Source organism: Phaethon lepturus, unplaced genomic scaffold (genome assembly GCF_000687285.1).
Source record: "Phaethon lepturus isolate BGI_N335 unplaced genomic scaffold, ASM68728v1 scaffold6407, whole genome shotgun sequence".
Taxonomy (NCBI): Eukaryota; Metazoa; Chordata; class Aves; order Phaethontiformes; family Phaethontidae; genus Phaethon; species Phaethon lepturus.
Window position 1 is genome coordinate 13,782 of NW_010549711.1, and position 26,545 is coordinate 40,326.

The 26,545-nt window shown below is 45.8% G+C and overlaps 1 protein-coding gene across 1 annotated transcript in view; it reads right to left on the reverse strand.

Moving 5' to 3' along the window:
* The window catches only part of LOC104623291 (AP-1 complex subunit beta-1-like), a 75,632-nt gene that overhangs the window by 9,433 nt on the left and 39,654 nt on the right, over positions 1-26,545 (reverse strand). The window contains 6 exon segments of the mRNA XM_010290339.1: positions 621-707; positions 1,465-1,549; positions 10,294-10,423; positions 12,968-13,113; positions 14,378-14,524; positions 16,415-16,456. Of these exon segments, the coding sequence (XP_010288641.1) occupies positions 621-707; positions 1,465-1,549; positions 10,294-10,423; positions 12,968-13,113; positions 14,378-14,524; positions 16,415-16,456 (637 nt within the window).

Below are 26,545 nucleotides of genomic sequence, written 5' to 3' on the forward strand. Positions count from 1 at the left end.
CATACGTACAAGTAGGGTGCTCACAGAGGCAACTGGATGGCTAAACACAGAGCTGAACAGGACAGAGTATGATCAAAATGCATCAATTATATCAGCTAACAACAGCAGACCAAAACTCTTCTTACATGGCCTGTCCTCCATAGACGTCAAAACATCTTATAGTGGTACACAGGGTTACTCCCTCACAACAGAAAGCAAGCAGATGCTGTAAGGTGAAGTGACTGACCCAGGGTTGTGCAGTAGGTTAAAGACAGGGCTGGAACACCTACTGTGAAACACACAGTAGCAGGACAAGATTGCTGTACAGCCCCATCACCGCGTTCAGCTCTATTTAAAAGGGCGGCTTTGCAGAGAAACAAAGTATAAGAGAGAAACAAGAATACAAAGTCCACAAGGAAAGGAAGAAACAGAAAGGTAAAATCTAAAATCGGGGATTTTAGATGTGCTTTTATGGGAGCCCAGCTAAAGTTTTTACTGAAACAAGTCTAGGATCCAAAGCCATTCTGTTCATAAGTGCAATGCCCATCTATCCCTTAGCCACAGACAATGCTATTAATAAGGTGATGTCCAGTGACCATACATCAGAAGCGCTCGCAGCATGGTAGAATTAAGCTACTCACCAGCATTCAGGTGACAGTCTTTAATCTGGAACTGAAGCTCATTTTCATTTGGAATATCTTTCCACGTTGCAAGGAAGACCTGGCGCTCTAGAAATGAGAAAGACAATCAGCACTCCTGGGTCCTCACAGGACCGGGGCATTAATTAATTCACTGCAGAATGATGCAAGGTAGACACACAAAAGATCTTTTGGTCACGTTTTGCCCTGCTGTGGTCAGATCCAGGATTTGCTCCTATACCAACCTCAGTGCCACTGTAAAAGCAACAAAGCTTTGATGGATTTTGGAACCCCCAAACCAGAGACTATCTTTACCGTACGAGCTGTTTACAAACCAAGAACAGGCAGGATTTGACAAGGAAGCAGACCCACACATTTAGGATTATGTTATAGTGAAAGCTGCTTGTCAAGCTAATTCCCAGCCAGTTCAAACAACAATTTAACAATAAAGGTGACCAGGAACACATGAATTACAGTGAAAGCAGAATGGGGGCAAATCCCAGACCCATTTGAGTGAATGAAACCCTCTTTCCCCGCAAAAAAAAAACCAAAACAACCCCCAAAAAACCCCCAACCCCAAAATCAGCCTCAAAGACAACAAATTCACCCCTTGTCTGGCGGAGAGAATCAGAGCAGAGGACTTGGGTTCTGGTAGCTATTAGAATTGCAGGACAACAGGGACAGGCTACCAAAACCACTACAGATTGATTCAGGCTGCTGAGATGCACTGACATGAAGATCATGGCCAAGCACATGTGCATCTCAGCCATGGGACAAGTGCACCCAGCTGGGTGCTGCTTGCACAGTCTGGCTGAAGGAGGCTGACCACAGACCTAGAAGCACTCACCCATTTTGCCATCCTCTACGAAAAGCACGTTGAGAGGAATTAGGCAGCTGAAGTAAAAGACATCAATGTTGTTTTTCACAGCCACCTGTTATGGAAGAAACGGGGGTTAAAGCGTCTCTATCAGTTGGAAGTCCAAAGGGATCCCAAGATTTTGCACAGTCTCATCGACAGTGCGCGGGCAGGTGAGTACTCTCTCCAAGCAGAGGTCAGGTCTGAATGTGAGACTACCTGGAGAGATGTTACTGAGATTCTGGGTAGTTTCAGACCAAGGTCAGTCCCACTCCTCTGTGCTCACTCCATTTTCACTAAAAGCTGCTCATTCTTCTCCTATGAGCACTTCACCATGCTGCTTCAGAGCCAAGTGCACTGATGGGGTCACAGCCAGGGTCCTTGCTCTTCTCTGCTCTCGTTCAGCCTCTCCCTCCCCTCACTTCTTCCACCTCCAAGGTATGTTCATATTTCTTGGCTGCACACAGCTACTCTCATGCCTGTCATACTGCACATGAGTTTCTCCATCACCTCTCTTTGCCATTTCACTCTTGTAATTCCCAGCTCCAAACCCCTGTGTATTTATTTTCACCTGCAGCTCTCAGTCATGTCTGAACACACAGACTCCTCGATCTCTCGAGATCTCAGCCCAGAGACTTTCTAGAAACCTGAAGCGGGTTCACTGCCTGCACCTTCCTCGCAGCATCTCCCAAATCTCCTGCCTTTACCTTATGGAAAGCTATATAGTGAACACGTGCTGGGTATTGACTCCTGGAAGAAGAAAGCCCTGCTGCAGAGCAATCAAGGCAGGTAGAAAAAGATCACTTGACAAAAGACTTAATTCTTAGTGCCATTAAACTTCGCCAGCCAGGGAGATGCACTGGGTTGCCTTTTATCACACATGCTTGCCACACTACTGACTGATCTCTGCTAACATAGAGAGCAACCTCACTTTCAGTTTTCCCTAGGCTGAGAGCTGATGGTACAGCAGGAGCGAACCGGAGGTCTGAGAAAGTGCACTGTCATAATATAGCACAGAAAAAGGTAGCTCTGGGCTTTATTTCCATGCCTCTCACGCTCTCCTCACATCATCCCACATAGTGATAGCCTGTCACAGAAGAAAAGTTCAGCCGGCACCTGCCACTGCTTACAACAAAGGAAACTTAGCCTGTCAGAGAGATGCAGTATTGAGGTTGTGTGGGGAGCCCTGAATTTCAGGAGCTGTTTGAGCTCCTACTTCCTTTGAAAAATCCCAGGAGTTCTCCAATTTGTCACCCAGCTGAAACACAAACCAGACCATGCTAAAAGCTGAGCCAAAGAAGTATATTTGCTGCTACAAAGATTTATGCCAAGACAAACTATTCACATTAGTAATTAGATATATTAGTGTCCTGCTGAGAAAATCTGTGGCAGGTTTAGAAAGACATCCCCAAATGTTGGTAAAAACAGCTGCAGATAGACAAGGGAGGGGAATAAACCAGAGAATTCAAGCCCAAGTCAGCTGATTAGACATGCATGCAAGCCAGAGGACAAGTGGTAGGAGATCAAGCTCCTGAACGAACTCTTGTAGCAATTAGGAAGGTCCCAGAAGTGCAAAGAAAGCAGAAATGTAGATGTGACAGTCTGTGGGGTTTCTACTTTCGGCCATCACTAAAAGCAGCAGCTTATATTTAATTCCCACAGTGCAAACCAGCTTAAGAAGGGATTAGTTTAAAGCCCAGCAAAACCATGTAAATGATGGTGCAACCTGGGGAGGGGGGGGAAAGGAAATGTTCCTCTGTAATGGGGAGCTGTCACAGGCTTCGACTGCTGGCGTCACACTCATGAGTTGGAGTGTCTACTGTTTGAGCTACAGGCACTGAAGCCAGAGGGGCAAAAGCAGATCAGTGGATGGACTTAGTGATTCACCTCTGCAAAATGTGATTGAACAGACCGGGTGAGCAGCCAAAAATACAGCTCTGAGGCTAGGAGAGGAAAGCTGGGGAAGGGACAGCAGTATAGCCGTTCCAGATGCTATGCTTGGATATAAGTCATGGAGATGAGCCAGAAGAGGAAAGATTTAGGCTAAATGTCTGGGAAAACTCGATAGTAAGAATTATTAAGCAGCACAAAATTCTCCTGAGGAAGAGAGAAGCTCCAGTGCTTGGAGTATTTAAAATCAGCATTGTCAATGCTCTCAAAGAGCTTTGCTAAAGAGGAACTTTAGCAAAACAACAAAGCATAGCAGGGACTACACTGCGTGACCTAAGATCTTTTCCAACTCTGATTTAATGATTAATTGCCTTAGAACAACAGAGATTACTTAGCTTTTGTAGCTAATTGTTGTTGCCATACAGCAGCAGTTTCTTACAAGAGGGGCTGGAAAGCAGTGCCTTCTCTCCAGTCACAGTTCTAGAGGCACACTCCAAATTAATATTCTAACCCTGCCCCTGCAGTTATAAGAATGCTATAAAAAGGTATCTGCTGACCTGCTTCTCAACTCTGCAGAAACATACTGAGTAAGCTGCTTCGGCTATACTCTGGAGAGCTACCCAATTAAGATCCTCTGAAGTGCGATTTCTTCCCAGCAAAGAAAACCAAGCCACATGCCAGCCTTCCTCCCAAAATGCATCACTGGGTGCAGTAATGACATCACATGTCACCTTGCAAGTATCTGTAAGGATACAGAAACCAGCTGTTAACAAATAACAGGATCACTGAGTTCAGCAGTGACACCACATGTCACTTTGCAAGTATCTATAAGGATGCAGAAACTAGCTGCTATAAGTAACTTTTGCAAACAGGAAAGGAAAAAGCTACAGTCACCTTAAACCTATAGCACTGGGACAAGACTGGAAAGTTTTTCAAGACCAGCTTCCCTTGTGCAACACCACGTGCTTCCCCTGAACAGCCAGGCATACAATCTTAGTGCTGCGGTCCTCAAGATCTGGTCGATGAAAAGCCACCTGCAGACACCTGGACAGGAAAACCTGCACCAAGAAGAGGCTAAGAGGCCCTACCAGCCGATAACAACTTTCCAAGGGCATGCCTCGACCTTTGCACTGCCACATCAGGAGCATCCGGTGCCATCTGACAGGCTACAAAAACAAATGCAGGCAGCAAGCAGATCCACAGCAGCGCCCGCGAGAAGCTAAGTAGCTAACAACAGCCACTTGCCAAAAAAAGATCCAGTGCTCCTTAGGTGGGAGCGTGTACCCGGAGACAAACAATGACATCTAAAGTGATACCAGTAGTTGAAAAGTCTCTCCACGTTTGACATGCTTGAAAGGAACCTCCACTTGCATTCAATAAATCCTCCAGTTCAGACTAACTTTGCCTGTGGCTTTGCAGCTTTAACCTTCCAACCTGGACATGAACTATTAAATCTTTAACAGCACCTTCAGCTTTAGACATTTGAAAGCTGAAACAGAAGCATTTTGAATAAAAATGACTTTCCATCTGTGATCTTTTTGAAACGAGGGAAAAAAAAATATTACTACCTTGTGAATTTAGTCAAGCAGACCACAAAGCTTCGGAGGGATAAAAGTCAAAAGGTGCCAGATTTTCATGTGATGCTTCACTGTTGAAAAGGTGTGAGCCCACTAAAAATTGGCACAGGGTTCCCAGTCACTTGCGCTGTGTTCATGATCTGACTAGAGGAAGCAGCACCTCCAGAAATAACCCCTCGAACATATTTGTTCGCCTTGTAGCATGAGCACCCTTCTGGTGTCCTGTCTATCCTCTAACAGCCAACACATGGTATTTTGGGGATGAGGTACCTCATAAGAACAATGCTAAGTTATTTCCTTCAATAGTGTAGGTTTCTGATGCTTTAAATCCCAGACTTGAGCAGAAGAATCAACTTTCAAAGTCAAGTCTGAAAGCAACACAGATGCTTTCCATCAGCAGCAAGTAGACAACATACCCACTTGGAATCCCATTAGCACCTACACTAAATTAAGGATTTACTTCAAGCTGAGTTTTGCTTTAGAGCCTGGTAGCAGCCAAACTGTTAAGGCGAGAACTCTTCTCCTCTGCAGAGTCTTTTTTACCTCTGCCAGCACGAGGTCACGGTTTACTCTGTGACAGTCTGCCGCTCTGGCTGTCAGATGCCCCCAGGGAGTACTAGCTACTTCACTTCATTTTGTTTGACAGGTAGGGTTCTCAGGATCCTACGGGTGCTTGACAGCCGCTGCCAGCCGGATGCTCTACCTACAGGCACAAGTCTCAAGCCCGGGCAGCGGAGTCGCGCGCAGACAGCGAGGCTGGGTGCTGTGCCGCTGGCTGCGGCCGTCATCTCCGGGCACGCCGCTTACGTCAGTGGTCAGGGAACAGCGAGTTACTTGGGAGGGTTACGCTCTCATGTGTGCCTGGCTGTACTTGCAGTTCAAAATGCATATTTTATCAAATGTGCTGTACCATGTGGCAGACCTGCCCTCAATCAGCAAGCCAACAGCTTTCCACAGCTGAGCTAGGAACTGGCTGCAGATGCCAAGCTGTGATCTGGGTCCTTAATTCAAGGAGCTCCCAGGAGGGTTCTCTTTGCTGGAATATGACTCTCACTAGTAGAGGCTGTTAAAAAAATAACCTAGGCAACAAACCCAAGAAAGCACCTTCCACATCCAGCTGCCCAAGGCTGTTCTGTGGTGCTTGGTCCAGTAATTTTGACACAGCTCACACACAGGCAGATATTGAGCCATTTATCAAGCAGCCTCTGAAGGGAGAACATCTGCTGGCTGAACTTGCTGCTTACATTGATTCTCAGCCTCGTTTTTATGGAGAGTTTAATGTGTGAAATCTGTTTCCAAGTACCCAGAGCTCTGCATTTGTGACCCGAGATACATTAACGCTTCTGATGAATGAGAGCTCCAGCGGGTCTGTATTGCAACTGAGACACTGAAGAGCAGAGGAGCACAGGTGATGAGTTACAGCAGAACTGAGTGTGGAAGGATAAGTATCATCTAGTGCATTAGCAAGACTGATCTCGTCTCAGTGAAGAAGCTGCACCTTCATCTGCCTTTACAGAAATGTTTTGCCAAAGTCATTGGAAGAAACAAAACAGTGTCCTGCACCTCACACTGCTTAGCAGCAAGGGAGAGGCCTGTGTTTCCAAGTGTCACTTTTCAGGAAAAAATGCAGCTGGCAGATCCTTTCCTTTTTCAATATTCACCAGATCATTCTACAGGCATTTTGGAAAAGTGAAGCTATGCTTTTTTCAGTTGCTTGCTCAGTAGCTGCAACAAACAGCCCCGGCAGCTGGCAGCAGGTAACACTGGGGAATGCAACACACTGATTGTCACTTTTGAATGTGGGTCCCAAGAGAATGGAAATGCTCCAGGCTCAGACTCGCTACTGCTCTGGGAGTCCCTGCAGCTTGTTTTTGATTGTATCATCTCCTGCAAGTGGTTACCATCTCACAGAAGAGATTATCGTATTCGTGCCATGACAGGTCAGGCCTGAGCTCCGAAACTCTCTCAGCAGGCTGGCTCCACTTCACCCATTTCCAGGGTTAGGGGAGGAATTCACAGGTACCCAAATGAACAAACCTGCTATTCTGATTTCACAGCACTTCACAGCCCTTGAAAGACCATTTATTGGGAACAGTTGTTCTCTTTAGCATAGAAAGGCTTTCATCCCAGGCATTTTCTTATTCCAAATTTGACTTAAAGATGAAGTAGTATCTGGAAAGAAGATTCCTCATTAATGCAAATCTCTATTTCAGAACCTATTTTCCTCTTTGAGAGCTCAAGGTCCCATACCCATGGTGGCGAAGATACCTCATCCACCCCATCTCTTCCACCAGGTACAAGCCTGACGGCCTACATGTCATCAGAGGGGTTTCACTGCTTTGACTGTGAAAAGGCAACCACAGGACCCAAGCAAACCCATACAACTACTAGAGCCATCTCCCTGGCTGGCAAACGAGCCACGGCTACCAAATACTTGTCAAGAAGCTCAACACAGCCTCTCGCATGCCTTTGGGCAAGAGCTTGTTATGACTTACGAGTGCCACGCTCTGCAGAGGCAGCTCTGCGCAGGTGAATCACAGCACCTACAAGTGCCAGGTAGCCTCCGAAAGGCTGACAAGGTACTGCAGGAGTGTCCCCCAGCAGAAGTTAGCAGCGCTCATATAACTAAGTCAGATTTTCTTTAGCAACAGGCACACTCCACAGGCATTCTGACAGCAGCTTTTTTACCTGCAAGAAGTAAAAAAGATGAACCAGAGAGCAGAGATGGAGTCTGTTTAGCCCTGCAGTGCTTCTGCCCAGTCTAACTTTGGCTTGCTTGACTGGGTGTTGAATCTGAGTCAACAGGTCAGATCATCAGTCAAATTATCATCACTACTTTGAGATGGGAGGGAAAAGCCTACTATTCATTATCACAAGATGCAAAGCGACTGGCAAACCGAAGACTCTTCAGTTGGGAACCATAGTTACATTTTACTTAAGTAACCCTCTGAAAATATTTCAGTCTTCCTCATCTTCTTGTAAAAACGGCTTTCTTGTTAACTTGTCAGATATTTTCATTTCTTTCCATGATTACAAATGTTAAGATTAAACCAGCTCTGTTGGGTGAAAGATTAGAAATGGTAATAAAAATAACCTGAACAAGGCCTGAATTCATTACTTCTGAAATAGTTGCCTAAGGAATGTACAACTAGTCTTTGAAGTTTCTAATTAACATGATAAAAAGTTGCAAGCTATCAGTTTGGTTACTTCAGGACTTATTTTTCTTGTTACTGAAACAAAAAAATACCCACCAGAATAGGAGATGAACACAAGGTCCTCAGGTTCAAATCAGTCCTGCATCTACTTCAATGTTCCCCAGCTCAGAAAAACGGCATTAAGCAAATCCAACTTGATGAGTGTTTTGGTTCTTCAATGAATACAGGAACATTTGTGTTCTCTACTCCTATATTATGCTATAAATTGTTCCCTAAGTAGGTCACCAAGACGATTTCTGAATGTTTCAAGACAGATAATTTCTACACCAACTCACCAAACAAAACCAGAGTCTTGGCTGTCAGGACAATGACAGATCTCCATCAAACCCACTGCTGTCAAAAAAGTAAGGGGAGTGCTCTTTTTAACTTGGCATCTGCTATCATGATTCAACTCTTTGCAGAGAAATATACTATTACTCCATATGGCAGCTTCCCCAATTGTAAAAGGGCAGCCAACTTCTATGGCAATGAGAGAGCTAGCAAATTAGCAACTAAGTCTGGCACTAATGAATGCTCCGCTGTCTCAATATAAGGTAGCTGGAGGTTTCCTCACATGTTTTCTCTTTGCTTTGTTCTAGCAGAAGATGCTACAAGAAACAAACTGTGTTCTGATTCCTTTAGAGATTTAATAACCCAAACACTTCACCTCCTTCCTGATCAAAGGAAGCAGCAACTTGAAGAATGCCTGGCTGAGAGAGTCCCCAGTGTTACGGAGGCGGATCAGGACTGTCGCCTCCTAGAGACTCCCAAATTTCCTTCAGAGCAGGAGGTAGATTTTACCATAGTTGACCCAAATGCAGTGATGCTACCACATCCTCGTGACCTGGATGCAGAGGGAATTCAGCTTTTCCACAAGCTGAAAGGGCCCTCTGTGGAAGACAAGCACATGTAATTCATTCACTGTCCGCATGCTCCCCCGATCGCATGACTGAGCTCAGAGCTGGAGTGTAGGACTGCTCTTTTAAGCGCCAGAGAAGCTATTTCAAGCTGTTTGCTCAAAGACTCATCAATAAGTCATAAGCCCCAGAATGGAAGTCAGAAGAAAGGAAAAAAACAGTTGCTCAGGAAGAATAAATAGTAACTTCCATTGCATTCTCTTAATCTATAAAGAGAATGAGCTGCTTCAAAATACTCCCCTCTACGGGCTGCTACGCTACAGGAACCCAACCTAGTTCCATCTCCTGGAGACTTGAGGTGAGCGAGACATGCTACAGTGCAAGTTAAGTGCATCTTTGGGATACTGGGAAAACCATCCTGGAGGACCCAGCTACCCAGAGCAGAGGCAGAGTCACTTGCTGAGCTCTGCTGCACAGGGTGGCTGCACATGGCAGCAGTGGGGAAGAGCATCCTTCCAGGGAGAACTGTCTGCCTGATGAGCACTTGTAGACCAATGCCCCTGAGGCATGCCACGACTGATGGAGACAGTCTCAGGTCCAAACCAGAAGAGAACATCTCCCTGGATCTGCTGTGCCTTTTTCAGATTGGCAGCTCAATCTGATAAAAAGCCTCTTCTAGGGAATGCTGTCCCCAACACGCACCAACAGCCTCATTAATGAAACATTGGCTGCTTATGTCACTTCTCCCCTGCCTTTCCTGGAACACATCTTGTTTGCATTGGATTAAGCTATCTGGGGCAGGGATGTGCCAATGCCTTTGTAGAGCATGCTGGAACTTAAGAGCACTAGAGAAATATTAATCACTCAGCAGCTGCCATCTTTCCTGCAATTCCTTTAATTGCCTCAATTCTTGCTGACAGCTCTCGCTGCCCACTCCACCACAAGCATGCACGCTCTCTGTTCACAGGGGTTCCAGTTCATAAGCCCAACCAAACCTCAAACCTGGTTTACAGAAGAGTGTTACTGGAGCAGACAATCTACACAGATGCAAGCAGTGGGTTTCAGCTGTTTGAAAAGGCAAACTCATAAAATTCAAGTGCCTGCTTTAGTCCTGCTAGAAGAGACTAGGAAAAAGGAATAGGAAGTCTTGGTCAGACTCATGGCCCACATCCATGAGGTCTGCCAGCTTACCCTATACACATGGTATTTTGTTACTAGAGTCTTACCACATTGTGTTGAGACAAACAAACTGGGCTGAGCACCTGCTGATCTCCTTGCTGCCCAGAATGAGACAATCCTTACCTGGAGGTTGTTCAGAGGTTCCATTTTCATGACTGGTCCCAGAGTGTTGAGGGGCAGGGAAACATCAATACTTTGGTTTGGCATCAGAGGTGTGTGGATGGCCAGTGGGGTGCTTGGGATGACCCCGAAGCTGGGCAAGAGAAAAACAGAAGCGTTGAGAGCAGCACTGCATTGCCCAGCACCTATTCCCCTTTTGCCAAGCACAAGCTAGCTTATTTTCCCATTATTCCTGAGCTGTCCCTGCTGTTACTGCAGGGGAGGAACACAGCTCTCAGTGTGCACCACAGCAGACACTCAAAGTAGGACACAGCACAGGAAACTCAATCAGGTCGGTCTCCTTGACAACATGTACCATCCTGCCCAGGGGACCAGCATCCGGGCACTCTTCCATTACCCGCACGGCACTGGTCTACGTGCTGAGCAGCAGCCTGCCCAGCACGGAGCAGCACCTGGACTCAGACGCAGGCCTGTGGGCTCTGTCTTAGAGCTGCAGAGCACTAGAAGTAGAGTATATCACACACTGCATGGCTGTTATATCATTGGGAGCCACAGGAGAAGGAACTGGAGCCAACACAGAACAAATACATAGCCAAGAAGGAGTACGCAGTTTGTAACAGAGCACTGGAGAACAAATGAATCAACGCAGCCAGCTGTCTGGTCCCAAATGACAGTGTCTGGCTCTGTTGTTTGGTTTGAGGCTCCTTCAGCTGGGGACGTATACCACCATAGCAAAGCCAGTGTTGACTTGCCCCAGGAGGCATGTAATTCCACAGGCACCTCTACTTAGTGTGGAGAAGAGGAAAAGCAGCTAACATTTAACATAACACTTCTGTACTATGTACCGTCGTCTTTTCGAAAGCAGATGAAAGTTCAGATGCATAAGATAGTTTTGGCGTCCAGTTGTGACTGCGCTTCTCTTTTGCGCAACTCGCATCAGCTCAGAAGCAGTAAGACCATTTACAGAACAAAGATATCTAGGTGTGTATTTTTATGTTATGCACTAAAAAACTGATACTGTCTCTGCACAGAGTCAGCCACATGTGTATTGGGTATGTCACTTTTTCAGAAACCAGCAGATGCTCCATTCTTTGCTCTCCAGTTTTCAGCTCTAGGGAGCTGAAATAAGAATATTCTCAGCAAAGGCCTAGCCATGTCATTTGCCTTCTGCAGCCATTCACCTTGGGGAACATAAACCCTAGTGTTTTCCCTTAAGACTCAGAGGGAAAAGAAAGTTGCATTTTGCCACTAAGTGGCTGTGGTATTACAGCACACTAGAGCTCTAGTTTTCTTTTTTTCTTTTTTTTTTTTTTTTTTTTTTTTTTTTTAATATGCTTTATCCCAAGACTGCACTGAATGTGATTAGTAGCAGCAGGAGAGGGGGAAAAGCAACAGAAGCTTCCCAATCACAAACCTTAATATTTAAAGCTAAAGAGCCAGCCCACTGCAGCTCTTTCCAATGCACCAGCCACAGTGGAAAGCAGTGACAGGAAAACAGTATTTGTAAAAGAGTAAATAGTAGTAGATTGTATACGGAGCGTGTGCCGATATGCTGCAAAAGGAGAAACTGCTGTTTTACAGTACAGTATTTAAACTTCTTACATCCTTGAGAAGTACCATGTAGGTGTGGCTAGAACACAGCTTGATGTATGGGGGAAAAAAATCACAAGCAACATGGCTTTTCTCCAGGCCAATTTGCATGAAGCATTTGCATATAGCAGCTCAGCAAAGCTCTACAGAAAATATAGCAGTCCAGGGAGAACATTCACTACGACTTACTTAGCATAATGTCTTTTGTAAGTAAATATTATTCGTCCCAAGAAATGCCAAATTTGCAAGGCTAACAGTGATGGTTTCAGTGGATCTTTAGTATAGAGAACCCTTTTTCAGTGAAGGGATATGAAGAAATATGAGGATCATTTCAGTCACAATATTCTTCACAGTCTTGATAAGAACTAGCCTGGTCCTTGCTCAAGATAACATATAGCAAACCACAGGATAAGCTCTCTGACTGAGAAGGGTATTTGTGGGAAGACACTGTGGCTGTACTGCCATGTCATGTCTTTTGGCTGAGATGGTTTCTGAGAAAAATCTGTATGCTCTAACCATTCAAGTGGCTGCTCCTTCTGACAAAATTGTTCTGCTGCCAATTACAGGGAAAACACGTGCCATAGGCTTTTACCTTGCAACTTGTTCATTGACAAATAGCTTTATTAATGAGATGTACTTCCGGACAGTCTGAGGGGCAGCACAGCAATTAAGTCAGGAGGTAGAGGCATTAACAGATTGATACTTGTGCAGCTCAAATTCTTGACTGTTTATGCTCTCGCTTTCCTCGGGGCACTTACTGGCTATAAAACCACTAACCTGCCTAACAACTCGTGAGGCTGCTTTAAAACTCTGCAAAGATTAAATGGGGCAGATGCTGTTTCAGAGCTAGGAGAACAACAGGACCGTCTGCTGCCTGTTTCCTCACAGATTTATCGGTCTGTATTTTCAGCCCTTTCACGCAACTGTGGTGTGATGGAGAGTTCAGGCTGTATCATCCAGCTGTTTCCACGACTGCATTACATAGTTACATAAAGTCCTCCTGATATCTAGCAGTGTAGATGCAGACTCCTTTCATAGGAGCATGCAATCTTTTTAACGTAGTGGACAAAGTGTATTGATTTCTTACCTGTTCTTATTGAACTGAATGGCAAAGTCAGTCATGTGCTGCAAAGCCTTATTGGTAAAGTTCATCTCCATGTAGATGTGTCCCTGCCTGTGACTGAACGTGCCTGAGATCTCCAATCCTTTAGCCTTCACCGCAGGCAACCAAACCTGGAACACAGGAGATGTCATTCAGCATGAGAAGTCTGGCCTGAAGATAACAAACAAGCGCAGTTTTCCAAACACTAGAAAAATCCAGAGTTCAGAAATCCAGCTACGTTGGCACATTTAGCCCACAAATGCTAAAGAAACACTACAGGGAAGATACAAAAGGATCAAGCTCACCAATGAGGAACAAGCTTGCTGCTCCTAATTCGTGTTCACAAGCACGCACGTAAGAATTCAAATATACTATAACATTAGTGTGCACAAGAAACAGCGAAAGCTCGTGTCCATCGCACTAATGCGGGACTTACCAAGTCTGCTGATGGACAGGCTTCTCCAGGGATCTGTTTGGCTATTAGAGGCAGGACAATACTAAAGTTTGAACCAAAGAAAATCACAGGGCTGATATTATTAGCTCTTCAGGTTCTGGATTCCCAAATCATCTTTGTGGGAGAAAATCAGATGCAAATTTGAGTGGCGCAAAATGAAGTACTTCGCTCAAAATCACTGGGTTCTTTTGTACCTAGTCTAATATATGGTGTAATACTTGCAAGCAGCTAAGGACCAAAAGCAGCACCTTGAGATCCTAGATTTCAGAGGAGGACTTTAGTTTATTCATCCATTGACTATTTAATAAGAGTGCTAATTTTTGTTTATTCCCTTTCAGGCATGAAAGGCTAACCCTGAGTTCCCTGTGGCTGCTCCACAGCCTGTTCCCAGAACCATGTTCTGCATCTCACAAACCCTTCAGACTAAGCATGCTTCAGCCAGTGCATCCACGATCTCTGTCACTAACAGAGCATTTATCCGCATTACACTGCGGCATGCTCATCCCAATCACATGATTTTATCTTCACTGTCACATTGGATTCCTCCAAATAAACGAATCTTCTATGAAAGTTGTAGCAAATTGTATCCTGCCCTCAGTTTCCTGGGGAAACTTGCTAAGAAGTCAGTCTCCAGGAAAACTGCTCTCACAAAATTGAAATTCTCATATCTTATATAAGCCATTCTTTAGAGTAATATTGTTACAGGCAAAATAAGGGAACAGCTGAAAACCCAGAAGTCTGTAACTAACAACTAACATGGTCTCCAACACACTGTTACTCTGCCTGGGAAAAAAAACAGGGCATCCGTAATGGGACTGAGTTGAACTAAGGTGCCCTGATAGCACCAGAGACCCACAATAAAGGGGACAAGCAAGCAACCTCAGACTTCTTGCAGCCTAAGGTAAGGCAGCATACTGAGGACGTTCTTTTTTCTTACGTACAGACTTTGGAGCCACATATCCTCCAGGAGCCATTCCTATACCAGACGAGAGCTCGAAGAGATCGTTGAGTCCACTGCTCACCACTGCTGGGGTGGGTGAAGGGGCAAAGGTGGCTGGCACGGAAGAGGGAATGTAGGTCTGCCCCACCTGGAGGAGTTAGAAAGAACAGGCACCGATAACATCACATATGAAGAACACTACTTATTAAATAAAGCATGAACTCAGGCAATATCCTAAATATTTTAAAGCCGTTTGCAGCTTCCTCACTGAATTATCAATAGTGCTAAATAATGCATTTGAATTCCAAAGCTCTTGGCAACTAATCCCTACACTCGGCTGTCACCTCAACCATGCAATAGCTTTCACATTTTTTACAGCTCCAGTTACCTATTCCCATTGTAGAGGCATCTTTCTTCTCCACCTCTCCTCATAAAGACAATATGCTTTATGGATCTACCCTACATAAACTCAGGGAAAAGAAGAAATGCTTCAAATCTTCCCCCAACTAGGACAGTCTTTAAGAATCTGCAAGATTTCGCATATCCAGAGATAGCAAGGGAGTCATGACCATATTGCGTACTCCCACCCAAAGCCAGAGCTCTGCATTCTCAGCACTATGGTCCAAAAAGTTCATTACATGAAACAGAACTAGTTGTCTCTGCCTGGCAGAGGACAACCTTTCTGCAACAAGGGCAATCCTTCCCTCTCAGGACTTAAAACGAGGGCACCAAACCTGGAATATTAACCTTTAGGTGCCCAGCTCCAGTCAAGTTAGGCTCCCAAGTTCTCTTCTCTACTGTGAGCAGGAAGAATTACATGCTTGAGAATAGGATTCACCACAGTCGGCAGCCCAGAAACAGGCAGAATGACTAAGGCAGGCAATAGGAAATACTGATGACTGGTCCAGGTTTGAAGTCTCACTGCTGTTCTGTGTTCAGGAACCCACCTGAGTTGTGGTGTTTCAATCAACTCTTTGGACAGGGAGGACTGGTGGTTTTACAGAACTGCTTGGTGGGTTTATGCTGGCCCAGGAAGGCAGAGACCTGGCTTTGTAGGTGTGATCTCTGCAGAGTAAGTATCTCCCACGTCCCGGTGTGTTCTGCTGGGGGCTACAGGTATACTGTACCACTGGCCCTCCTCTGCCCTCATGCTGAAGTTAGAAAGGAATGCAAGATTCACAGGGAAAGGAGGAGAGAGAATTCCTGCAGCCATAACAAGGGTCTCTGAAAAGCCCTCACTCCAGAACTGAGTATTCTTTCCTCACTGAATTACTGGCTACACAGTCCTGGGAAGAAGGACTGGAGCCTTCTCCAGGAGACTGCTTTTGGGTGTGGGTTGGAGGCACACTCCCTCCTGCCCACTGCATCTCCAAGTCATCTTGCATCCTTTTCCCATGCTCTCCTGGAAGAAGCTGGTATGCATTTGAAGCCAAGAGTGCTTTGGAAGCAGCCTGAAAGTCTCCCATGTCCTGAGCAAGTGCTCTAGGCACTAGGACACTCACAAAGCACAGGCACAGAGAAGGAGGCCGGTGGCAGGTAGAGTTCAACCCTGACCATATGTAGTAGGAAAGCTCAGAGCACCTGATCTTGATGTCCATGGAAAAATCTTACATGGTGTTTGGGAAGCGAAAAGCACCGAGTGCAGACAAGCCCATGGTAACACTGGGTTAGGGTTACAACGGAACAGGCTTTGTGAGTAGAGCGGTAAGCATCCTTGGTCTTTCAGCCGCCAAAGCAGTTGCACAAGGACTGGGGTATTGCCAATGTTAATGCTGGTGCTCAAACTAAAAGCTCTAAGAAGAGCTAATCAGATAGAGTCAAGAGCTCTAGCCCTGGCTGCTCTTAGGGAGGCCCAGGTGACAGCTGGACTCAAAGCAACGTAGGTTGGGACCTGTGCGTTTGGGTTGCAGTTGTCCATTTTCAAACATCTTCAAGGGATTTAAGCATTTTGCGGCACATAATGGGTGAGGTTGTATTTAAAAACCCTGAGCTCTGAGCAGCTTTTCAAATTGGAGAAAAAAAATGGAATGGCACTTACTGCCGGGCTTCCTCCAATGCCCCCGCCAAGGTCACTGCCAAGCTGAAAGAGAGAAGGAGAGAGAGGAGAGAAAGACCGAGTTCATTTAAGCCAAGTGTCAGATGGCCAGAGCGGAGCTCAGTTGACCGCACTGCTGCGAGTACATCTCGCTTGCTGCGTACAGGACAGACAGAAACGCAATGATGGGAAAGCACAGGGAACAGAGGGGCTTTTTTTGCTGTTGCATGAACAGAGCTATTTAGAGAACTACCCCACACACCTACTGCGGACAGGAGCATTTTGCAGGTTAATAAGAACAGAAACTCATCCCTCTGTCATCTGCACCACAAACTCTGCGCAATTCTTCATGTTTCATGCACCAGTGCTTTCCCTTCAACCCACCATGCTGGCTGCCAGCAGTCCTGAGCAGCTCCACAAAACCCAGTGGGGTAACTGTGAAATGGTATAAAAATAAAACTGACAGGAAGCTCACTTCCCGAAAGCTTTAGTTTTCTAGGGAAGAGCTATGAACGACAGGAAAACACAATGCATATTGGCTACGTTCCTCTGACATGCGGCTCTTTTCAATAACAAGGGAAAAAGAGAACGGGATACATGCCGGCTATTACAACAGCTCAGACAGGTGGGCTTTTTCTCCCCTTTGAAGATGGTCCCCTCCCTTAGAGGGGACAAAACCAGCTTCATGATCTAACGGGCCACTCAAATAGTAAAGAGACCTTACGGTGCAGTAGGATACTTCAATACTGATCTCTGCCAAGCTACACAGCTACAGTTTGAAGGGACTGAAATAGCCACTGCGTACCACCCACGCAACACCCCATAAACTCCAAATTCTCCCTGGAGCCCTTCTGCCAAACCCTCCTGCAGCCCACCTAGAAGCTGTCCTACCATGAGCTCCCTGTACAAAGCATCCAGACCACTTTCTTAGTGATAAAACCTGTTTTTTAAACATCCACACCGTTCTACACGCATGAGAGAATTCAGTGATCAGGACAGACTCCAAAACTGGCTACAAGTGCTGTTTGTGAGTACAACATCACTCCTGTGAATATTTATAAAGCACTCGACAGATGACTGATAGCCAGGAGGAAACAAGCACAGATCTGCAGTGGTTATTTACTACAGAGACATCTCCAGGCTTATCTGTGTCCTAGGCTTTTGTTGAGAAAACCATGGCAGTTTTTTGCCTAGCGCAGGGTCTCTGTGTGTCCCATTCAGACAAGGATCATGCCCCAACAACATGCATGGAGGATGAAGTATGGGCAGGGGCGAGGTAGGAGCCAGTCCCATGGGGAAAAGGCTGGACTGCCATGCCAGAATAGCACAGCTCACCCTATAGGTGCCTTTGCTTTTCTTTAGGGTTTGGGGAGTTTGTTTGCTTTAAAAGAGCATTTTACAAACTGGGTCAACAAAGGCTCTACGTATGTTGTTCAAATACACAGTGATGTGTTAAGATATTGGAAAAAACATACCATACAGCTAAAGCAGAAGCCTCCAGAAGGGCCAAAAATGCTCCAACCTTTTCCCTCTGCACAAAAGATCTGGAAATTCAACTCTGTTCTGGTCCCTGCTAGCCCATTCCCTGGGAGGTCTCATGGCAAATGTATTTTGTGCTGGTCAAGAGATACCATAAAGCTTCATACTTCTCTCCCTCAGAGCACAGACAAAAAGGATAAAATTACTTGAGAAGAGCAGTGAAGTTGCAAGGCAGTGACTTACTACGTGATAACTAGCCACCAAAAAACCTGTAAAATTTGACAAATCCCTGTGCTGCTCTGGATCCCCCTTCTACCCCCTGGCATCTCTCCTTCCCCTAGTCCTCACAGGAGCCACCTGATGCAGTATTAGCTAGTATAAGTAGGTGTTAGAGAAGTACAAATCACACACAATTTGTGTTTAAGAAGCCTTAAGAGCTTTTTCCCTGTGTCAGATTCAGTTTATCCCTACTTGAGGTCACAGCAGAACTTTATAGGAGGTCCCTCATCATCTACATGAGCCACCTCTTCATACAGCAACCCATCTTCTTGCTGCCCACAGCAGAGCAGTATGCAAGTCCAGTTTTTCTTAGCTTACTTAAGAGTTAACATATAGAAGTGATTCCAAAGTCAAAAGGAGGACCAGTCACAGACCAAAGGAAGCCAGCCAGAGAATGCAAATCCAATTAATATTGAGCTTATAAAATAGGGTTTATTACACTGTCAGGTCTCCCACACTGAAACAGCCTGGCAGAGCAGAGTTTTGTTCTATAGGCTGCTCTTTAAAACAAGCCATGTTTTAGATTAATATATCAGATCATTTACATCTTGTTACTGGCTCACCGAGGAGTAATAAATGCAACTAGTGCACCTCATCCCTATTCATAGTCTTGCATGCAGATGAACTTCACACTTTATACTAACAGGCAGTAAAGTCCAGAGGAAAAGAAAAAAAGGTAAAGAACCCAGTTCATTTCCGATATTATTGTATGCACGGAGGATTTCTGGTAATGTTGTCTGAAGCAGAAGAAAGACTGGTTTATCAAGCAGCAAGCATTTTACAAAGGGTATTATGGAAATGACTGAATAATTCTGCATAATCGAGCCAGATGTTAACTATTCTACCATTTCCTACTACACTCATCATAAGAGGCTGCAGGCTAGGAATCCAACCTCGAAGAAACCCATACATTGGTATCTGCATGCACTGAAGGAAGAAAGGAGTGACATATTGGGGTTCCTCAAGCTATCTGCAAGTCTTCCATTTTCCCTAGCTGTCTGGCCTTGGAGGAAAAGTAGAATTTGGATTTATTACTCGAGTCAAGACTCCAGCTCTCACCCCCTACAAGGCAGAGGAAGAAACCTCACTGCCTCAGAGAATTTACCATGAGCCTCCTTACATTTCTAGATTGCACCCATCACCTCTGCTACATGGTAGAAAAGATCTCTTTCCAATGCCGGGAAGCTCTGGCCTGCTCCTCCTGAAGCCTCCCATGAGTAAAGCGGGGCATCTGCACACAGCAGCTTGCCACTCTCTTGGCTCCTCCGCTCGGGACCAAGCACTGCAGATGCGTACTACAGAGCCGTCGTGCAAGCTCCGAGGAGCTGGCAGCTTCACCAGGTCCCTGCAGGCAGAGCTGGCTCTGCCTGTAGAGTAAAACGAGAAGTGACAACATAACGTACCTCGACAGAAATTAAAGGGGAGAAAAGTTAATAAAGAACTAATACAATCGGTTCCACACCGGATCCGGGGTGCACTACCCATTGTAGCAGCACAGAAGTCCCTTCCTCCATTTGTCTTGCCTGTCACTCTCCCGTATCACCAACACTTTTCCCCATTCAGAAACTACAGGTCTGGTTTACCCAATCCTCCTGCAAGATGCCCAAGATCTAACTTTATTCCAAACTCAAATGCTGGAAGAAACCGTAACAGTGATGTGTGTGAGTAAGAGGGAAGGAAGACAGAGGGAACAGGAACCAATTACCCACAGAGTGTCCTCTCCCATCTGGAGTGACAGGCAGAGCGCAGAAGGGAAGCAGCAGATATTAGTCAGGCATGAAGTGCTGCCGAACCAATTCCCCAGGGCTGGCAGCTCTAGTTAACCGTTTCCATTCATCTCACGGGCGGGAAGAACAACGAGAACCTGCCTTACACGGGAGCACACAACAGCCCGCGGAGGAGAGGACCACATTAATACAGCTGCCAGCCCTACCCAGGCTGAAATGCTTGCTGTGAAGGTGGGGTGGATGAGAGCTGCCACTTGGTCTCAGCATAGCCAAGGGGAACTTTTGACTGGGAACTTGCAGCACTGCAAAGCCCTGATCCTGAGCCCAAAGTTGGCAGGCTTGCTTCTTGCTGAAGAGCACAAAGTCTCTGTGTGGGATGAAGAGCTTCAGGAGATGAGCCGGGGATGAACATGGAGCCTTGGCCACCAAATGCACAAAGTTCTTCAAACAGGAATTCTCTTCATTCCCTCCAAACCCATCCTGCCACAACAGCATTCAAGCAGCCACATGGGTTTAAAGCAGAGGCTGAGCTTGACCCTATATCAACAAAAACAGTACTAGCACCTCTTCCCAAACTGCATCGGCATCTTTCCTTTGTATTAGTTGGCTTGGACAATGTTGCGGCTGCTCTGCAGTTGAAGAGCATATGTCCTGTAATTTCAGCTCTGTGTAAGCAGTTATGCTGACTTATGAAGTGCAGCAGCGCTGGAGTTATAGCATTAAGAGAGTTTATTTGCATCTTAACAGCAGCTTGTAATGAAGTGACTCTGCTGAAGTGTTCCTGTGATCCAGAGGGGTTACAATCACTTCTGCAACGTGATGTGAGCCATTTGGAGCTCCAAAACATACCAGGGAGGGTGGAGCCAGGGACAGAAGCTGCAACAACCACTGCTCAACTACTGCTTTGCCTTGCGTCCATAGCACAGCCAAGGCTTTCAGAGCAGCTATGCGTTTCACGGATTTCATGGGCTAACAGGGGGAAACTGCTGCCTCCTCCCTCCCTCACACCCCAAACCAAGAATTAAGCATTACAGCTCAAGGAGCATGCATTCAGTAACACAGCAGCAAGGAACACAAGAACAAGAATCAGGCAAATGGGCTGACTGAAATGCCGAGAGCACAGTTGCTAGTAGGCTACTTTATCTGGGCTAATCCTGTTAGAGACATCTTAACTTCATGGTCTGCATCTTCTGACCTCCTGGCAGACTGTAGATCTCTCACTGCAGACTCCACTGTGGCTCACACAGGCATATTCAGCATCTTGCTCACTGCCTATTTTATGTGTCTGTTTTCACGTCACCAAGCCAGGCTTGCAGAGCAGAAGGGCTATGGTCCAAACCAAGGACAGCTGCGTCAACGATGGTGGAGGACAGGTCAATGCTGCCAGTGCCATGGCCACCAGTTTCAGCAGCACTTACTGCTAATGCTTTTCCATGCTGAATGATTTCCATCAGCAAATGAAACTAAGTACTAACCATTTTCATTTTTTAAAGTGTAAAAAAGCAGCTTTATAAAGCATTAGCAGTCCTATTACTGTTACAGCAACAACAGCCTTAAATCAGACATGAAGGAGTGACCCACCAGGAGAGTTCCTTTTCCACATCAGCACTGCTCCAGCAATGGACACATGCCCTTTGTCAGAAATCCTAATAGATGTCCTTTGCAGCTCATCAAACCAGAACAGCCTCGATGAAAGGAGGTGCAGAGCTCCTTGTCGAAGGCTGGAGGAGCAACCTGGGGAAGCATCACATCCACTGCATAAATGGATGCTGGGGCTGGCCTAACACAGATTCTCACACTGTAGTTCCAGGAGAAGGTAAATGAAGTGACTTGTTGTGTATAATCTTAGGAAAGTTACCTGCAGAGCTGGGAGAGGCATGTGGCACCCAGGGCAGACTGGGCGTCACTTTTAGGCTTCCACAACCACGTGAGGCTTCCTACTCTGAGTATATTAAATAGCTTAGTAGAAGTTTTTTCTGATAAAACATTGATGAGTCCCTAATCAACCTCAACAAGCCAGGGTGTTGTCCACCAAGGCCAGCCTTGTGAAAGCAGTCAGACAGGGAGGGAATGACACCAGCAGCCCCTGCTCACCAGCCTTTTGGATCAGGCAGGCACTCAGGACTGCTGGGGCCAGTGTTTCTTCCCAGGCTGCCAAGCCTACAGATGCCCGGAGTCCAGGACACCCCACAGGAGAGGGCGAGCCAGCGCTCAGGTCCCAGCACTCCATCACACTTCAGAGCAAGCACAGTGGTGGGACACAGCCCTGAACCATGCAGAAGAGACCTCTGGGCTCAGACCCCCTATATCCATCTTGATTATGTAGAGGTGCAGAGCTCCAACTGGATCAGCCCAAACCAGTCCAGGTATGACACAAAAGCGTGGATATCCAGTGTTTATCAGAACCGCTTTACAATCCAGGACTTAAATGAGTCTGACCAGCTGCCAGCCTTGAATCAATAATATTCTTGTAGATGAGCAGCTAGAGTATTAAATAAAATCCTTACATAACAGACAATCCAAGCCTGTCCATTCCTACAGATTTACCGCTCTGCCTCCGGGTTTAACGCCAGCCTCCTTGGCTCCCAGCCACAGTGCCCCGCTCCCGTTAAACGCACAGGCTCATGCTGAGCGCTCATGCCCGATGGATTTTCAGAACAAATGAACACACAAAAAGGTTTAAAGGCAACACAACCCTGGCTCCTTACAGCACGGATAGACATCCTACAAAGCGCTGCATCAACAGTAAACAAGGAGTTGGAGGGCTGCCTATAATCTGCATGAAGTTTAGCCACTTAGAGCTTTTAGGGGATAAAGCATTGAACTTCAGCTCCCAGCATGCACAACTCTGCATCCTGCAATCTGCTGTCCAAGCAAGTTTTGCTTCTCCCACATTAGTGACTGCTATCATTACTTTACACTTTGGAGCTGGAGATCTCAAACATCTTTGTAACAGTGGGGTTGGTCACCGTCTCACAGGAAAGAAAGCAAAGTATAGAAGAACAAGAAGATCTGCCCAGGGTGGCAAACAGGGGCACAACCCACAGCAAACTCAGTGCTGAATCTGTTCACTAGAGAACAGCTCTCCCTAAGTCATACAGCAAGTCTGCTCCGGTTTGAGCAAAGCGTATCTTGGTTTTTTACTAAAGGCCCTTTTTCTCCCCCCCGCCCCCTTTTTTTTGAATTGTTAACACATGCTCAGCATCTGTGCACACACAACATGCATGTTACATTTAATATCAACTACTAGACTCACTACAGAGATAAAATAAGAGTTATTCACTAAAGAAATTAACCTATCAAGCAGCTGGAGTCTCACTAGTCATGGGGATAAGTATCTAGCAGTGCTGAGGAAAACTCAAATAAACAATATTAATTTGGTATTTATCCAGTTTTACACCATGCAGTCTGTATTTAAATGCCTGGAAGAAAAAAACCCAAGGTTTAAGAAATGGAAATGCAGAATGACATTTGCCATGGAAGTTAATGCTTCTGTTGATCTTTCAGGGTTACTCACGTGGGGACTTTCGCTGCAAGAGCAACCCTCTGAAGACAGACACCCCTTCCAAAGAAAAGCAGGCATTATCAAATACACAAAAGCTGCAACAAGTATCCGAGGGGATCAACACATGACACTGAGTGAATGTGACAAACTGGCTGAGATCCTGCCAGCAGCCTCTTCCAGACCTTCAGCTGCCTTTGAGACACTCAATCTCATCATCACAGCAACAGACCATTATTTCATGCATCAACTCAAGCACAACCCAAACCATTTTCTTCCAATGTAACAGAGAGGCTTATTTAGGCTTTTTTACATATCAAGCAGTTGCCTGGAAAATGGGAGTGGGGTTTTGGGGTTGCTCTATTCTGACAGTATATCACCTTACATCACCTGCTCAGGCTGAGAGATAATGCCGGAATCATGATGTGGACAATATTCTGCATTCGAATATCTCACATTCCCCTGCTTCCTCTCAGGTCACCCGAGATCCAAAAGGGATCTGCTAGTGATGAGCAGAGAATGGGGATCAACAGTAGAGGTGATACACACTCCACCACTGGGAGCCTTAGAAAAAAATTACACTAGACAAAGTCCTGGTGGGAAAACACATACTCAATCCTTCCTTAGATCCAACCCCAACCACGTTTGGTTCCAGTTTTCTTACTCTTAAGACAACAGGAGGGATGGCAAAAGAAAGACCAAAGCAGCACACACGCAGAGGAAGACAGCTGCCTCGACATTCACAACCAAAGAGGGTTACTTACTTGTAGTGTAAGGGTCCAAAGCGATATAAACTCTGTCTTGTTGGAGGATGAGAGAGACTTTTCACACCACTCCATGCTTCATGCAAGGGTATGGAAGCCTCAGTCTTCCCAACAAAGCAGGGGAAGAAAATGTATTAAAATAACCAACCAAAAAAAATTTGGGACTAATGGAGAAAGAAACTTCAAAAAGCAGAACAACTCAGGCAGCAATATAACACAGAAATTGTGTGTATAAGGTATCTGGAGGTGAAAGAGGAAAGGATTGCTATTCTGACAGCCAGGACACCTACTGATACACAGAACACTGAGAACAGAGGAAGAAGATTTTATTTCAGTCTCTGACCCCACTATTTGACTGCACGAGCAGCCCAAGTGACCACCATCCCTGGCTCCCGGCCATTTTTCATCCCTGGTGAAGGGTGAAGACCTCAGCCCTTCTTCAAGGGGGCCCCTTGGGACACATCTCACCCCCTCACCATATGAAAAATCAGACATCTGCATACCTGCAGTTCGAGACTGTTTTTGGCACTGCACAAATGTGGCTCAACATTAGCCTAAGATCCAAATGCCAATCTCCTTGGCTAGCCATGCAGCCAAGAGACACTGCCTAGCAATTTAGCTAATACCAGGTTAGAGTTAACTCTGCTTCATACTCGTTAAACACATGCCCACAACAACAAAGACACAGATCACATTCACTCATGTTAATTAGGCTTATTAGGGAAGGAAAAGACAGAGAAATACAGAGATTTACCAAGAAAAGAGTCACTTATACATGCGAGGACTGAGGAGAAGACAGGACATTTGATGCAACAGCATTCCAATAGAGAGCATTCGGGGGCGGGGAAGAAACACCGTTCAGATTTTTTTTTAGTGCTCTCCCTAACTCAACTGAGACAGTGCTGGCCCACACACCTTGAGGCATAGCTACTCCCTGTCCAGACATGATCACTTTGTTAGATCACACTGCACAGCCCCATGAATTTACTTAAGGCTTAAGAAAAATATTAAGTAAAAGCCTAGTATCATATCAATTAACAGCTCTACTGCCAAAGCAGGTCACTAAATTAAGTCTACTAAAGCCAACTGCTAGAGAAATCTCTTCTCAAAACCAAGTTTTAGTCCTCCTGCTGTGTCCATTTATTTGTCTCTGACACTAACAAGAAACAAAGAGTTACTACAGTGGCCTGGAAGACAGTATGGCCAGAGGAATTTAACTCCGAACCATTTTGAGCTGCCACAGATAGCACCGTTTTCTGCAATGCCTTAACACAACTAAAAGTCCCAGTTTCTCAGTGGCAGCTCTAGCAACGCAGGGCAAAGGCTGCAAAGGTCACTGCTCTGGGCTCACTGTCTGCACTCCCAGCAACTCCAGCTTAAACTATTTCCCTAATCCCCTATCTCGCTACTGTAGAAGCAGACTCCCTGATAAATAAGCAAACTGCTGTTTAGATGGCACAGAGACCAAAGCACATCTGACCTCCATGAATGCCAATGCCATTAAGGGTTAGATTGTTTCCAGTTCGTTAGCTCATGAAGCGCTGGAAATGTCTTTAATGTCTGCCTTTAAGACTATGGCAGCTTAAAAAAAAAAAGTATCTTTGACAAATAAGGATTTGTTGCATTTGGGTTCATCCAGCTACCTCCTACCTCTATTATTATTCAAAGCTTGACTCTGAACTGAAAGCGCACCTAAACCGGGCACACAGATAACATGACCCAGCTCACTGCAAGCCAAACTCCAAAAATCCACTGGAGGTCTGAAAAACACCCAGCTGTGTTCACTGCAGTAGTCTTTCTTAGGTTACATGGTGCAAATATACCTAGACTGCTTCTGACCCCTGTAGGTAAGTCACCAGGCTGTAAGGAATCTGTGTGCTGTGCTCCATCCCATGGGAACATCTCCCAGGCTGATGCTTGCATTCACCACTTCTCTTTGCCCAGCTGCCACCAGCTTAAGACCACAGCACCGAGCTCCTCTGCACTGCTAAGTGATTCTCTCCTCGCAGCTCATGCCCAGCTCACACCCCAGAGCCGATGAAACGTGTGATTAGTCTGGAGCCTGACCCTGTTGGTACTAGAATACCTCCTCGTGAGCAGCTGCGGCATGGGGAGGATAACGCAGAGTGCTTCCCCTTGACCTAACTGCAATTAAAATGTCACCGATATTAAACCATGACACACTCTGGAGAATATACATACGGGATGGCACGGGGCTACGGCCTGCAGCCCTGAGAGTTTTGCACTGAAATTCAATAGGGTTGGGAACCAGGTGGAACAAACGCCCTCTTTAAGGGCAGCCAGAATCTGTTACAAAGCAGTGAGACACTTTACATCCTTAAAACAACTTTTTGTTTTTGTTTTTGTTTTGTTTTTTTTCTTT